Raw genomic sequence first — 17256 nt, 5'->3', positions numbered from 1 at the left:
CCCTGTTTCATTTGTCAGCCAAGGGTGATGTCTTTATTATTATTCTCTCAACAGTAGACTGGAGAAGATCCAAGCCTTCCTGGTGCCTTATCTGAATGTGATATCCAAAGTCCTGCTGAAAGTAGTGATAGAGCTTGACCTGAATCAACAAACCCATTTTTTGATGTTTCCCAAATCAGATGTATCCAAATCCCTAGATGTAAGATGTTCCCTCGTCTGGTACCAGAAAGGACAAAATTATTCAGGTCATCTTCTTGCCCATAAATATTAGAGAGCCCTCCAGCAGAGTTCAAAGCACATGTTGCTGCTGAAAAAAACCCCTATCATATCTGTAAAAGAGCTACTTGGAGCACTTTTCACACATTTACAATACATTATGGCATTTCTAAACCTTCAAGTAAGACATGCTGTATTCAGGAAAGTAGAAAAAGAATTCATTATGTTCTTAATATTATTATATGTTTTTCAAGATGTTACTAGTATGTCCAGTCAGTCGTCAATCTCTTCTTCCTCCATCCAGTGTCCAGGGAATGTGTGGTCAAGTGGGAGCTGAGGCATGGTTAACAGAGTTCCACCATGAAGAGCTGTGTTGTTATTTTTGGCTTTAATAAGAACTGATAAGCAAACAAGGAACCAATAGTAAAGAATGAACTAGTGGTTTAAGGCTACTGGTCTTATGCCCAATGCAGCCAACCATCCTGGACACCCACACTGCTGCACATGCTTCCCCCCCCCATATGCATCCCAGACAGCCCAATGAAGAGAGCATGTTGGCTTCCACGTGAGTGCTGTCGAGGTGCCTGTGCTTCCCCCTTGCTGGGGCTGCAGCGGCAGGGGAGGGCATGGGGTTGAGCATGCCTCTCCTACAGCACCCTGCAGCAAGGCTGCTTTCATGCATTGCAAGATAATTCCCTCTCCTCTGTCTTTCCGTTCAGGAAAAAATCAGTGAAGACTTTAGTTCCTGGAGTCGTTTCTAAAATTGGTAATTGGAAGAATATCTGTTGGGTTGTCAACTCAGAGGAAGGGTGACAAGGGGCCACCCTTGGGCCCAAATTGTTTATAAACTTGTCAGCAAAGGCAAACTTGAACAAGCATTTTAACTAGTTTTAGCTAACCTTCTATTTGCTTGTGGGATGCTTTTTACCATACTTTGATAATCTCTTAGCTGTAATAAATTCATGTATTGTGCTAGGCTGAGCTATGAATGGGTAATAAAAGGCAGTTATTTCAAACTGCATGCTCCATTCTAGTTAATGGCTTCAGTAATGATGGTTATTTCATTTATTTTCTAAAGCTTAAATAATTTTCTCTGTATTATGTACATGAAATTCCAGTGTCTTTATAAAGACATAGATTGCATCTTGCATACAGGCAAAGTTGCTTTATCTCAGCACCGTTATTATTACCTACCTAGCACTATTGATGCAGGCCTTGTGCTTGGCAGAAAATGAAGGTCCCTTCCCTGTCATGTTCTTAAACCAAATACCTATTCATCACTGACACTGCAAACAGAGTGCTAATAATTCTACATTAAAAGTGCTCTTGTGGTCAGCCTTCTGGGATGTTATATGGGAACTCTGTGTTTTAATGACTTGTCGCTAATCCTACGCACTTACCATAGATTTGCTATGCATGAGTATATGCTATGTGATCACCTCAGACTGGTGATCACTTGCTCACTGGCTGTATTTTTTTCAGCTGTCAAGAGGTTTCTGCTGTACCCTTTCCTACTACTCAATATGACATGAAACAACTCCGAAAAATATCTTCAGCTTCAGGGTGACCCGCCAGCACCAGCCACCATTATCTGACAAACAGCTAGTCCCTGCCTAGGCTGGAAGCTGATAAGCTGGTTGCTGTAAATTGGATGGAGTACCAAAGAACATGGGGGGGGGATCAGGAAAAAGGAGCAGTGGAGAGTGCCAAGAGAAAACTGCTTAGTTTGGCAGTTAGAATAAAAGTCGCCAAAGAACATGAGACTGGTAGGATTAGCAGAAGTTTTCCTGTGGTCATACACAGATCCAGGAAATTATAAGAAGCAGGTAGGCTGTTTGCCATGAGTGGGAGGAAAATCTTATGGCATAAGGCAGTTTTTTTTTAAAAAAAGAAAAATATAAAATTGTACAAGTGTTTCTTAACATTAGCTGTTCCAGTTGAGGGGGGTTGGTATTTGGATCAGAAGCTTTTACTTCTAGAGCTGCTGTTTCAAGTGCAGCCAGGTCAGTAGTGATGAAAGACTGTTGCCATGCAATGGTTGTCCATGGCCTGTGTGTAATGAGTTAGTGGTCTCCAGGTGTTTCCAAATGGACCTTTACAGTGTCTAACTGCTCCCACCCATGTTGGCAAGAGGAGCACAGAAAGGCAGTGAAAAGTGGGCTGTTATGTCACCTTGGAGGGTGAGCTTTCCTCCTCACGCTGAGCTGCTGCTGTGTGGAGGGTATGTACTCTGCTACCCACGCTGTGCTTGTTCCCTGCATGTAGGTATCACTCTCTTTAGCTGACAACCCACCAGCTCCTACTGGTGCTGCCTAAGTTTTTGATAGATGACGTGTTTTGTCTATGGTTTGAGAGTTTTGTTATGGGTTATTAATCCTCTGCATTAGACTGGGAAGATCATAGCTGCTGTAAGTAATAGCTTCACATTGATCTCTGTATTCAGATCATTCTACACAAGCAAGTTGCATGTTTGGTTCAGGGACACAATAGCAGAGCTGAAACAGAGCCTGGGATTTCCTGTATCCATGTCTGTCCCTTACACTATGACAGAGAGAGGGTTTCAAAGTATAGTACACAAGAAAACCTTCCCAACTTACAAGCGGTCTCTATTCTTTATGGTGGCTGAAGAAAGCCAAATGTTAATTTAATTGTGTGTAATGTATAAAAAATGTAGGAGAAAACGGAGGTAATGAAAAGGGAAGTGAACAAGCACCTTAAAAAAGCAAAGACTTGATCCTTATGAATACCTAAAACATGGAAAGCTTTAATATTATATGCATACTTGGTATTTATAACAATATTGGTTTTCCATACTCTTTCCTTCTACCTAAGACTGGCAACTTTTCCTTCTTTCACAGAGAAGCTAATACTCTTTCTGAGTGGTCATTACAAAAAGAATAAATTAACGATAAGAATATTCATTTACTGTCAGCTCTGGGGTAGTCATGAACTAGTTTGCTAGGAGGCAAAAAGTCACCTGTGGATATAGCTGTTGAAAACCTGTGTCTACAAATCTCTCAAGCTGCTTCTCTTGTAGCACGTAAGAGGCAGATGATCAGGGTTCATGGGGGAAGCAGGGCAATCAAAGGGCAAAAGTACATAGCTTAGGGAGATCTCATCAAAGGGAGGAGAGCTCTTGCATTTGCTTTCCACACCCTGAAGGTGAGCGAAGCATCACAGCGGCGCTTAGGCAGCAGACCGTGGCACCCAGCTGGTTGCTCACACCAGTGAGTGAAGCCTGAGGGAAGCTACTGTGCAGCAGGACTGAGATAGGGGCGAGAAACGGGTGCCAGTGATGAGCCTCATGCTCTGTGCATGAGGTTTGAGAGGGCTGGGCCTCAGTAATCAGGACTCACCAAATCAGTCTTGGTCATTGGCGTTTCCCTTGGGCTGTCAGCGTTGTGATTTGGAGGAGGAAGGAACCATAGCATGTGTAGACATACCTGGGTGAGCTGTTCATCTAGCTTAGGGTGGGTAACAGTCACAGAGCGCACAGGAATGCAGGCTGGTGTACGGCTCTGCACCAGCTGCCCACCGCGTGGGTACACCTGTCAAACCCTTCACACCACCCAGGGAGGGCTGGCTTACAGCTAGCCACATCTGTCTGCATGTCCTGCTCTCCTGCCTCTGCAGTGGGGACTAATCTGGGAGGCAGGGTCTACCATCAGATATACCTTGACAAACTGATGGACTCGGGCGTATCTGTGAGAGACAGGTGATCTAGCGTGTATGATACAGAGATAAAGCTGCATTAGTGTATGTGTGCAGCAGTATAAAAATGTACTTGAACTTTGCCCCAGGACATCCACCACCAAGAACAAAGAATGAAATATGGGAACAAGTCAGGAGTTTGAAAACAATCTCTCTGGAAACATGATGAATACCAGTGGTTTCATTTATTCTACTTGAAGAACAAAGGTCCTTTTCTACTTTTAATTTCCCAGCAACAATTATTACCAGTTATTTTTCTTGTAGCTTTGACCACAGTTCATGGAGGTTTTATTAAACATGTTTTGGAAAAGTAAGTCAAAATGCCATTCTTCTCTGACTCTCTTGTGACTCTCTCTTTTTTTTTACCCATGTGAAACTAGAGCATATTTCCAGGCAAAGATTTGGGGCCAGATAATACTCTCATGCTGGTGTTCATGGAATTATTCCAGTTTTGTGCTCTTGTAATTGAAAGAAGTTTTGGCCCTTGCTATTTCAGAAGACAATATATTTGTTTCAAATCCCTTGCCTTTACATGAAACGTTACATTCATTTTTAGAAACCTTGAATACTGCATTTAATAGGCAGTATGTCCTGCTGCAATTCCCAAATATTCCTACAGTTGCCAGTTCTCTTGTGTTTGACTTGACCTTGACACAGCCAGGCATCCGAGTTTCAGAGTGCTCCCTTTGCTGGGTTTTTGGTACCTTTCTGCGATAGGCTTTTGCTTAGATCCCATGTGCACGCTCCTGTAAGGCCCTTCTCTCCTGGCTGTAGGAATTTCATATCTTAGAGTGTCTCATGTGAGGATACAGTTTATGACAGGATTAAATCTTGCATTTCTGGGAGACTGGATTTAGGAGCCATCGTTTTATATAGACGGCTAGATAGATGTAAAGCTAGATAGATGCCTGAACCTTCGGGCTGGATAGCTTAGACACAACAACCTGTCATCCTGCTGAACGTTACAAATACACAAGTGTGTACATGCAGATTTATAGAGGCAATTTCAGTGAAAAGCATATTGCTTTTGCCAGTTGCTGTTCCAAATTCAAAGTGTGTATCAGTCAGGGTGCCTTTGTGTGCTTCAACTCCACTTCTGCTGCAGTAGCTACAGAAACCCAAAGTTTTACCTCACCAGGCAGAACAAGTGCCCTTTGTTACCTAGACAGATTACAGCTTTTTCTAAAGTCTGCTCTTCATAAAAGCCCAGCTTGAACAGTGGAAATTCTGACTTGCCTCAGATACTGAGGAGACTTTTATAGTTTCAAGTAGCTCCAGGGTTATATTTTAAAAGTTGAATTTCATCACATGTTTCAAGTTTGGTGGAAAAAAAAAAGGCATGATATTTTTAGCAGAAAAAAGTCCCGTCCCTCCCCCCACCCCTTTTTCTTAACAGATGTTTCATCTCAATCATATCTGAACCTCAAAGCACAAGTAGCAGTCAACCTTATTCTCCTGTGGAGAAGAAGATAAAATGTCATTTGTTTGGAAGAGGGGGTTTTTTTGTAACCACAACTAGTTTGTAAGTAAAAGCAAATAATAAATGCAGCACTATGGGGTTGTGGAAATGAACCTGAAGCAACATTTCTGCTCTTGAAAGAGTTCAGAGTCCAGCTGCTCTTGTTAGATGGAAAGTCCTAACCCCCAGCCTACCAAAAAAATAAAAATACCAGTAATCAGGTTTTTCTTGCTTTATAAATCTGATCCAGCAATCCAGGTCCTTTCACCAGTAAAATATGTCATACAAAGTGCCCAACTTTATATCGAAAAGGATTTAAAACTTTAAAGGTAACAGAAGGAGAGGAAAGGAATAGTAATTGTAAAACAAAATACCCAGAGGTAAAAGAGCTGCTACCCAAGGAATTTTCACAGGGCTCTGGAGGAGCGGAGAGCTTTGCTGTGCCTTGCAGCCAGGGCTCAGCACCGGCCGGGGAGTGGCCGAAGGGAGCCAAGGCAGCCCTGACCTCTGTGTGCGAAAGATTTATTTAGGAGGGAGTTACAGCCCCTCTTAAGGATTTGGAGGCATGAAGCTGAAGTGTGGTGCGGCAGACCTTTTTTTTTGTTTTGTTATTTTAATGAGCCTTCACAGAGAGTGGAGCCATCCAGGTGTGGAAGGATATTCTTGGCAAATGAATAGGTCTTCAGATGAAGGCTGCTCTCTGTGCCTGCTGCAGGGCCCTGCGGGAGCAGCACTGGGCACCCACCCGCCTGCCCCGTCCCAGGCCCCCCGTGCCCCTGCAGGGGCGGCTGCCCAGGCCCCACTAGCAAGTAGTGATTGCCGCCCAGATTTCAAGACGCTACGTTTGAAGGAGAATTCACAGTGACACTGTCTAGGAGGATACTGCAGGGTTTTCCACCAAAGGGGTAGCTCCAAGGGGGAAGCTGACTCTTGAGTTGGGAAACACATGGGCTCTGGAGAGCAGTAGGGAAGGACTGGCTCCTCCTGTAAGCCTGCTTCAAACCGTCTCCTTTTCTGCATTTTGAGTGGTACATAGCACAGCGGGCTTCCATCTCTGATTGTGGTCTTTAGGCTGTACTATAGTTATTAATAATGGCCATCAGTTACCTGCATTTGCTCTGTGGGAATCAGTTCTTGTGATGAGATCCTGTGTGCTCTCTAGACTTTAAATAAGGTGGTGGGGTCAAGCCTTGATGAATTTTAGTTCTCTGCATGTTTTGCAGTATGTGATGTATCACCTTAGTACAATTCCTCACCCACGTATAAATATGAAAAGGGAAAGAGACGTATGATTGTGCATGCACACACGTATGCTGGACTATTAGTCACTATATTACTTTCCAGTTGTGGATCAATTTGCATTCTCCCCCACCTCTCAGAGTAAGATGTAGGGCTCTGAGGATGGGAACACTGAACCTGCCACTGTATATTAACTATGAGAGAGTTGTCAGATATGCAACTGATTCATCACAGCCAAAATAACGTTACAGTACAGGTCCACAACATTGCTCTCTATAAAAGGCTAGCTTCGTGAGGGTCAGAGTGACATTCTTCCTCATGGGGAGCAATTCTGATGAAATGAATCTTACAGTTCAGATCTCTTCAGAGGCCCTGTTATCATAGCAAAGGTGGTGGAAACACGATTTTCCCATTGAACATCCAAGTTAGATGGAAGCGAGTTGATATCAAAGCCTACATTATTAATAACATTACCTACTCAGCCTTCATTTGAATTAAGGGTTATGGAGTGGCTGGGTTTTTTGCTTCTTTTTCTTCCCTTGTGAATCTCAGGGGAAAAAAATCCAAAGAGACAAAGAAAGTTTAAGACAGAAAATCCTATGTGAACATGCATATCTGCAACTTACACTGAGAAGGGATTTTTAAAAAGCAAAATTGTTACCAGTTACTAACCAAAATCAGCATATGGCCATCTTTAGAGAAGAGAGGTCTTTCTTCTTTTGCTTTAAGTTACAAATGATCAGTTGGTGTCCCCATCTGTCACTGTTCAGCAACAGAATTCAACACTTTGCAGGCCCATTCAGAGCTCCAGGGACACATAATGCTGTTAGAAAGTGGTAAGTGGTCCATATGACAGTGACAGTTTTCACTTAAGAAGTACTTACCCATGTTAAATGATACAGATAGTTATAGCAGATTGCATTCTGTTAATGTGGCTTTTGATATGCTCACTGATCAAACACAAATCTTGCTGATACAGGGATCATCCTGAACTATTCTGACCAAAGCTTATGGAGATTCTCTGCCCCTGTCCCCTGCCCCCCCCCCCCCCCCTTTTTTTTTTTTTTAAGATAGGGGAGGGAGAAATGATGTTCTTTGATCTCTGATGAGGAAGGGAAAAAAAAAGACTGTTCTGTTCAGGCTTTTGGCTAACACAACAAACAGTGTTTAAAATTTAAGTTTGCTTAATTAATTAGTAATTCTGTTTAGTGCTGTCTGATCTTCATCCAAAAGGTATTTTGAAGCTTGAGAACTGAACATCAAAGTGTATTGGGTGAAGATGGTCAAGTAAGGCATTTAATCTGGCAGTTGCTGTTGATGAAATACAGCCAGCTGGGGAACTAATTGGAAAAGGGAATCATAATCTGGCAAAATTCAACAAACTCCCTCCCTTCAGCAAACTCACTCCAGAGAGAGTGTGAGAAATCTAGGTTTAGTGTTTAAGCATGTACGAGTTACACCCTAGCTAGGAGAGAGAGACTGTATTGCCCTTTGTATCTGCATCTTTAGTACAACTCTTTTTTGGTAAGGAGATAGTAAAAAATTTTTCCCCCCAACCCAACAGCCAAAAAAAAGATGCCAGACCTAGACAGAAACCTGTGATTCTGTATCAAGGCTTGGAAATACTTCTACTTATATGTGTCAAGTTATTGGGGTTGGCAAAAGGAATTGAAGCTTTAAGGGAGGTGGTGTTGCGCAGACCTGTGAGTTTGACTACTTTTTATTCAGGAGAGAAAATGTTGTCTGAACATTTGAGTGAATTTCAGTTTAGCAATTCCCAAATGTCCTAGTGGTGACTTGTCAGTTAGAATCATTATCTGATGCCTGAATGTTTAAAACATATTTTGGTTGTCGATTTTTGTTGGGGTTTTTTTGCAAGCCATCACATGGTCTGAGTCACTACCCCTGTGTTCTGTGCCTAACTGTCTCCCCCTGGTCCAGTGCTGGCAGTAGGTCTTGTGACATCTTGAATCTTTTTTTTTTCCACTCCGTGGTGTGCAGTTGAACCTTTGATTTGTGTTGTGACCATCAACAGGAAACAGTGAAATAGAAGAAAATGACTGCTTTCCATATTTTCAGGTTGAAATACCCATCCCAGATTAATACAAAGTACTACTGGTACAGCTCTTGCTAAATTGGTTTTGACTTGGCCCAGTGGACTTAAAATGGACAATTAATTTCCCTACAGTAAGTTTCAGAGAAGGCAGCTTGATCTTTGTTGTTTTGAAGGGTGTGTCTAATTCATCAGCTTCAGCTTTCAGCCAGAGAAAGTTGAATACATGCTTTTGGCACTGACCCAGGACGAGCCTGTTTTTCTATGCGCCTATTCTGGTGGCTGTGGAACAGGAATGTTACTCCCTTCCTGGTCCTACTCTGCCTACGTTCATTTGCCGCTGGAGAAGAGGACCTTTGCTCAAGCAAAGTTATGTCTGTCGGGTATGTATTTCAATCAACTCTGTGGAATAAAACCAAAATGGGAGCTTAATGGGGGTGATATTTCTTAATTCATGGCCTCCAGGAGAACTTAAAAGTGAAATCTCAATGTGAATGTAATTGTTAATTAAAGGACTTCTTCCCAATTTGGACTTTCAAACATAGTTGTTACTGCTCTGGTTGTTGTCGTGCAGTCAGCGAAGAATGTCAGTTATGTTTGTCAGACCTGATTTGCAATGAAAAAAAATGTTGACAGAACCAGATAATTTAGACATCAGAGACTTAAGGAAAAACAACACAATAATTCTCTTTCTATCCCTCTGGTCCTCATAGTGTCTGACTTTAAGTTGTGCTGCATCTGCTAGATCTGTGAATTGGAAGTGAAACCCGTACCCTATTGACATCAATAGGAATTTTACTACTGAGCTTGGTTGGACCAGCTCTTTGACACTCAATTCCACCAGTCAAATATTGCTACTGAAGTTCAATTTGAGCTGTTACAGAAGTACTTATGACTTCATCTCCTTGTCTTGATATGTCTATGCATTTTTTAATTTTCCTTTTATCCTACTCCCCCACAAGTCTCAGGTTCTAGTGTGTGGTTTGTTGTTTTTCCCCACATACAGATAATTCTGTCCCTTTGTTTCTGGTAGGAGTTTTAAAGAATTGCCATGGAATCCAGTCTATCCAACTTGAGGGGAAGGCTAATAATATTTCACTTCAAAGGGTTTGGTTTCATGTATGCCAGATGCTGACTTTCATAGGTGGCATTTTTGTCAATTCTCCAATTTTACCTTTACTCTGCTTTCTCTCAAAAATTACACAGTAATGACCCTGACGTTAAGATAATAGTCACTGGTAATGTCCAGTCATAATGTATCACTATGGAATTGCATAGCTTCTCCCATAGTTCTGCTTTCTGAGTTAAGGCCCTGTGATCCATCACGTACCTTTTGGAATGGCTGCCATCCCAAAGAGGCTCTGAAGTAGTTCATCTTTAGCCTGAGTTCTCCTAACTGCTGTGCAAATTTGGACTTGGTAGCTGTAACTTAGACCTGAACATTCATCAGAGTTGCATCCTTTCTTGTTTCTGGCCACAAGATCCTCTTAATCCATCTGATTAAAATGCTCAGTACAGTTCAAAAGCAGAGTGAAACTGTCCTTACTTTGAGAAGGAAGATCATTTGTTAAAGTGCGTGGTGCTTTGCTTGAATGAGGCTTTGAGAAATCTGAAATGACAAGCCACCTGAGTGAGGGTGAAAGTTTAAACAGTCACTTTTCAACCTGACTGCAGCTGTATTTCGGCTCTCTGTTTTTTTCCCCCCTTATTCTCAGATGCAGGATAGAGATGAGTGAAGAATGGTTTGGCTGTCTGAAGCTTAGTGTTCTATGCTCATTCAATACACGCAGCTCAGCAATCAGTTTTACCTCATTTCTGGGATATTTTTGGTGATTCCTAAGGAGCAGTTGGAATTATTACCCCCTTCTTTCCTTGGGAATGAATAAACCCCTGAAAAAAAGACTTAATTCTTCAGAGATGAATCTTAATACCTTTAAACTGGTGTTCATTCTCTCCCTCTCTTCCTCCCCCACCTCAATTAGGAGGAATTGGGTGGTAGTAATTAACAATCTTAGAGAGAAACATCTGCTAGTACACTTAAGCCAGTCAGTTTGTTTTTCATGAAAGAATGGTATTTCACAATTTTTCCAAGTTAATATTTTTCCTTTATTGTCTTTCCAATTTCAAATATTGTCCAGACGCATTTTTATAGTGTCTTAAGGTTATAGAAGTGAATACAAGACCATTAATAATGAACAAGAAAAGAGAACATCATAAAGAAAACATATGCAGTATTCCAATTCATGAAACATTCTGTTAGGGAACATTGTTTTAGAGAGCATATGGTTATTCCCATGAGAAGCAATAAATACACATTTTTTTCTCCAGTTGTGGATTCCCACAACAAGGGTAGGTTTCTCTGTATATTCATCTATATAGAGCATTCTCTTTGTCAGGGCTTGTTGTCTGAGTGGGGAGGTAGGTAAGTATTTTTGCACAGATGATATATTGTACATGGACCTATTTCTGATGGCCTAGACTTTGGAAACACAAGTCTATTAATTCTCCACACTCCTTTGAGATAGCAATCTTGTCTGGTCTAGTTTAATATCATTGGCAAAGCTGAAAGGAAGTTCACATTGTGAATATATCTGAACCTTGGCACGCGGCTCACTGGTGGATCTCTGTTTACAGGCTGCCAGTTTTAACTGTCCCAAGCAGACATTCTCATTTTATTTATAAGTAGGTTCAGCATGTGTTTGTATCCTTCATGAAATTGAGCGCATGTCAATAGTCAAAACTAAGTATAGAAACAAGATACCAAACACTTATCCTTCTCTTCTCAGACAAAACAGTCGTACTCCAGTATGTATTTTTAAATGTTCATTGGGTTTGGATAAGGCACACAAGGATATATGCACAGACACATTATTTGATCACTCGTAAATATTATTTTAATACCTCCATACTCTCCTTTAAAGCTTCCTCATTTAGATTTCATTTTTCTTTGCTGAATGAAACTTGACATCAGGATGAGATCACCAGATTTCCCCATTTCATCTGAGCTCCAAAACGAGTAACTGATTTCAAAGGATAATTCCCTGGAGCAGCAAGGCCAATGAGTTCTTCAGATCAAAGGTCAGCAAAGCTCAAAGAGGATAATTTCTGGCATACAGTGTTTAAACTCTCTCAAGGAGTGTACTGCAAGATGTATCCCCTCCTTCCCCAATAGTTGAACTCTTGTTTTTTGAGAAGACTAATTTGTCAGAGGACATTTTTCCCTCTGTTACATAAATTATAGATTGACGTGAAAACTTCCTGCCTGAACACGCAAACTGTACCTCCAGAAAGGTTATTAAACATGCCAGTGGAAGGGCTATTCCTGAAACCAGGAGGTAACTCTGTGCCATTCCTCTCTGCAGCACCCTGCGGACTGGGGAACTCTGGTGCTCTTTGCACATGCCAGCAGCTTTCAGCACAGTGCAAGAGCGTGGTGGTGGAAGGGAGAGAATGCTCCGTAAGACACTTCCTTTTGACAGAAAAACCCAACAAAGAGCATTGGGGCAGGGAATAGTCACCTTGTGCAGGATATGCTCCTCAATGCTCTCAGTCTAATGTTGCCATGCCAATGTCATTTGGGATGCTGGCCCTTAACAGATAAAAGACCACTGTAGAAGTCTTTTGGCCTTTATGTACCTTTATACATTTAAAAGTATGTGTAATAACAGCGGTGAATTTTTTTTTTCAATTGGTTGTCCACTGTTCCAACAAAGCTAGGGGTCATACCAGCCCAGCTTTCATTTATTTCACATTCCCTAGAGCGAGATTGTGAGGGATTGTAAAAGCTCCTCATACAAATGTTTCTATCAGCTTAGTTAGAACTGTTCATGTGAGAAACTGATCACTGATGCACATGAGCCACTGAAAATCTAGGGGCATATTTAATAGTTATGAAGAACCACTGTCAATATAACTGTCCTTGTTAGGAAGGCCCATGTTACCTTTTCATTTCTTGTTGATTTTAGAAGGAAACAACAAGGCTGGACTAAGGTAGACAACCAAATGTTGTCTTTTGTTTTATGGGGGTCTTTTTGAGGCCTTAGCTTTGAACTTCCAGGAATATGGAGTTATATTTATGGACAAAGTGTGTATAAAGCAAATGACCCTTCTTCAGATATACTTCAAAGTTCTGTATTGTAAGTAATATTTATCTTAGTATGTGCCTTCATTATGATAAACACTATACAAAAACCTCCTAATAAACTGTCCCTGTTCATCCAATAACACTGGGTTAAAAGGACAAGGGAAGAAACTGCTGTGAAGTGAGCTTTCTTTTCCTTCAGCTGACCTTCCTGCTTAGCTTATGTTTGGTGTAGGGAATCCTAACATGGCTTGGAGTAGAAATCAAAGTCTATCAGTATGTGAGTATGTGTATAATAAACTCCATGTCTACTTGCGTTTGTACAATGCAAATTACATGTGCATGTTGGGAAGCTGGCGTTAGTATTACATCAAGTAAGTATCAAAGTCAGGAAATTCCAAAGGTTTGGGTTTCTACCTCATTCCCCCTTTCTTTACTGCATATCCAGAATCTTTTATAGCATACCACAGTTTTGAAAACAAACAAAAAAGTAATACAACAGTGTTAAATTTAAACAAAGAAATAAGACTAGAAAATGTGATATATATTGCAGTGGTAATGTGAATGTTGTGGCAGAAATCTTAGCTTTTGGAATTTCTGAGAGTATAAAGCTATGGTAAGAGTAGTTTTGGTTTTTTTTAATCTAATTGTTCTATTTTAAATGTGAAAGAAAATGCTGAAAAATGGCTAATATCTTAATTTTTAGCATGTTAGTGACTTGCTTTCCTGGGAGAATGCTTGGGAGGTACCTCAGTAGTGCCAAACACCAGGAGAGCCACAGAGTAGACCCAGTTTGAAATGGGTCATCCTGAACTGGAGGGGATCATGTCTTCTTTTTTGTAAGGAATCTGACTTTACTGAACTGGCACTTACATGAGATCTTACTTACAAAGGCAACCCCAAGAAACGGTTCCTACATAGCATTAGGATAAAGGCTTTGGGTAAATGCAGATGCTGCAGTGCAAGAGAAAAAATGCTGACTTTAAGACCCACGTTCTCACAATATCTTCTAGTTTTTGGGGACTAGGCAGGATTACTGCTATGCCTAATGAAGTATGGGCATAACATTGTTGGCAGAGGTATGTGGATGTATAAAAAAATCATATCTAAAAAGTTTGAGGGTAGGGTTAAAAAATCTGTGTATATTTTCATAACGCTAATAAATATAGAATTAATTTTCTTCAGCTATAGGGTTTCATCATGTGCAAGGTTCAGTGCCTCTGCAGGAGCCAAAGGCACAGCTATTAAGTTCCTTAGCATTTGTCTTTTAAACCACATGAGAAGTATACATATCTTTCTGTTATATATTTGATATATTTTATGATATGTTGTGATATATGTCTGATAGATATTAATATTGATGCTCTTTATGAGTGCTATTGAATTATGCAAGTGCATAATGTTTTAAATCAAAACTTAGGTGAAATATACTTTTTCATGCAGCTTAACTTTTTTGGCAGGTAGTGTTACCTTTTTGGAAGGTAGTAAGTTTTGTGTGTATTTGAAGAGGGAAATTGGAACAGAATGAGGACTTAATTTCAGCTTCATTACTTCATTCACTGCTGATGAATGCAATGTGTTTTTGCAATATGTCACAAACTTTCAATATTTTGCAAATTATTCAACTTATTTACAGTAACAGTTCTGCTGATTTATATTCTCATAATACTGTGTTTGAACTTCCTGTGACTCTAGTGATGTTTGTAGCAGAGGCTGTGTACCAAAAGCTGTTGGTAGATTGTCTGCTGAAATTATCTCAGATGTATAGTGAACACAAAAGCAAGTCAAGTATAATGATCCTCTCATACAAGTTTGCTGAAATCAATTTCACCCTAAATATAAAGACAGATTTGCAAATATAAGACTGCTTTGACATTTCCTTATAAGCATTTTTTCTTAAATGTATTTTTCACAGTGGCTTTGCCTCCAGAGAAGACAGATGGAGTTTGCAGTGGAGATGAAAAGAAAGCAGAAAAAGAAAGCGACACACGCACAGGTTCCAAGAAGCAACTGAAATTTGAAGTAAGTCCTCTGTATTTTAAAATTTCACTGTACTGACATAATTACGGTAGAAAAACAACCTGTGGATCAAATAGTGTCCTCTAACGCATGTCTATAGCTCCCAATGATTGTAATGGGTACAGGAGGAAGCAGAATTGGCACAAGTCTTACTATTGGTGCTCCTTATGAAGTGATTATTGAGATTTATTTCCGGGTTTGGAGAGGATCAAATGATGATCATTCCTCTGTAGGATCTGAAATGTATAGTAAGAAGAGGCATTCGGTTTACTGCTTTATCTATGATCCTTTCATTAGTAATTTATTATACCAGCTACCATGTTATCAAATCTTTAGATTGACTTTCATGGACTATTGCACTTGATTAAATGTGCCTAGTGTAAAAGATGTTTGTGAAAGCTTCCTTAACCATCGGTCTTCTGTGCCTGGGCCTCCAAAGTGAAATAACCCTGACCTGCTACATGGGAAATCCATCTGATCACATGGCAGGAGGAAAAGGATCCTGGAGGGCAATGAGTCTGATGGTCTGTTTCCTTGTAGACTTACAAACATCATAAAACTGCCAGACATTGTGTGTAGTTGGCAGGTTTTGTTTATATAGGGAGTGATTTAATAAATATGCGTGTTGAAACATGCTGTCATCCAGCTAGAGGGTTGTCTGTCTTGGTGAGGAGGAAGACACTCTGGTACCGGCAAGAAACAGCACGAGTTTTTATCTCTCTGCACGCCAGCAGACTTGGCAAACTTCTACCTCTCAGTGCTGTCAGCCTGTCACAGTAATGAGCTTTACGTTCCTCAATTGTTATTTAAAAGACCATGCAGCCACCTTGCAGCATGGCTCGAGTGTTCGTTTCCTTCTCTAGAGCAGATTTAGTAGTCTGGTACGATTTATTTTTTACTGTTTTAAGGTTGATTAAAAGGAGGTGGCTTTCCCATAGGCAGTTCAGGTGTTGCTAGGTGCTTGTGTGCCTTCTGGGGGGAGGTGAGTTTTCCTGCTTCTTTTTTTGCACAGCGAAAACTCTTTTTCTGGGCACATTTTATATTCTAACTTGAGTAGCAGACATTTGCAGACAGGAAAGGCATGATAAATTGCAATTAACAGTGCCTTGATATTTGAACGTTGGAGGACACCTGTCAAACATGGTTGGTGCCAGAGTAGCTGGAACTCCACTGTGCCGGCAAGGTCTGTGTTTGTTCCTAAGTAGTTCTTGGCATGCCATAAAGGTTAGCGCTTGGTACGAGGCACCATGACTAATGCAGGGAAGGTTGCCACGGCTCTTAACTAAGCAGAGCACATCCTCACATAAAGATGTTATGTTAGGCAATGTGGGACAGGGAAGTATTAATATGTGGCAAGAAACCAAGTATTGATATTTTTTCCCTTGTTCTACAAATCAAAGTTTTCCAGCTATGTACGCTAGAAGCTAAGAGACTGGTAAATGTTTCAAAGGTACGAAAGAATCAGAAACGCAAGTGTTGAGGCAAGAGGTCTAAATCTGAGGTGGATGCGATTCGGCTTTTAAAGGTGCTGGGAATGTTTATGTAATACGAAACTGTGTTTCCACAGTAGAGCGTGGGGCACTTGGCAGCTTTCAGCCAGGCTTGTTACAACTGGGAGAAGCCTGCCTTTGAACTCAGCAGGGGACGGGGGGGGGGGTACCGGTAACTGCTGTAGGGAATTGGTTTCGAGTCAGAAGATCAACCAGGTATTTTGAGCTCTATCATGCTGAAGCTATTTGGAGCTGTTTATTTTACTTGCATACAGTGGCTTTCATTTTAATTGCACTGTAACTTTTCTGTTTTGCCTTGTTGTGGCTCTGGATAATTCTGATTGCACAGGTCGTGAGAGAAAGCAAACGATTTGCACCCAGGTGACTGGAGTCAGTCAAAGTACATCCTTTGTTCTTGACTGAAGTCTTGGTTTTGGTTTGAGGATTTTTTTTCCCTTTAACAAATTGACTCTTTCAGGCTTTCCACAGATCACTCTCTCACTAACAGAAGCACAGTTAAAATAAGGACCAGGCACGTATCCCAGGTCGTTCTTACCTGCCAGTTCCTAGGCAGGCTCCGTTTCAGGAGCTTCAGTGGCATGATGCTACGGCACTAACTCTCACAACCTTTGGGTATCAAATATCTGTGTCAAGGACAGGTCTCACTGGTGGGGATTTGTGCCATATGTCCACTTTGTATTAATGGCTACTCCAGCCACTGTGGTGTACTGCCTCATTCTGTGAGTCTATTTCTGTTATCTTTCTCTTCCTGAGTTAAGCAGAGTTTTCCTTCTCACTTTTTAGTGGGAAATCTTATTATATTTCAAGAGCTTCAGGGAGTAGTTTTCTTGTACATTTTTGTGTTTTCTACAATGAAGTAGAAAGCATCTTGCAGATTCCCCAAAGTCTAGCCCAAGGGAGTTAGGATTATCATGTGATTGTGATGAGGCTCCTTCATTGTGGTGGACAGAGGCCTCCCCGGGACATA

At 41.0% G+C, this 17256-nt stretch overlaps 1 protein-coding gene across 6 annotated transcripts in view; it reads left to right on the top strand.

Annotated features, from left to right (window-relative positions):
- Positions 1–17256, top strand: part of NKD1 (NKD inhibitor of WNT signaling pathway 1) — a 115765-nt gene that overhangs the window by 75632 nt on the left and 22877 nt on the right. For all 6 annotated transcript variants that reach the window (XR_012044166.1, XR_012044169.1, XR_012044167.1 and 3 more), the window contains one exon: positions 14675–14781. Coding sequence is in view for 2 of the 6 variants with exons in the window: in XM_072873159.1 (XP_072729260.1) it covers positions 14675–14781 (107 nt within the window). In the remaining 4 variants the exon portion in view is untranslated. The remainder of the gene's footprint in view (positions 1–14674; positions 14782–17256) is intronic.

Source organism: Ciconia boyciana, chromosome 9 (genome assembly GCF_034638445.1).
Source record: "Ciconia boyciana chromosome 9, ASM3463844v1, whole genome shotgun sequence".
In the NCBI taxonomy this organism is placed as follows: domain Eukaryota; kingdom Metazoa; phylum Chordata; class Aves; order Ciconiiformes; family Ciconiidae; genus Ciconia; species Ciconia boyciana.
Note: the sequence above shows the minus strand (reverse complement) of the source record. Positions and strands in the feature narration are given on the sequence as shown.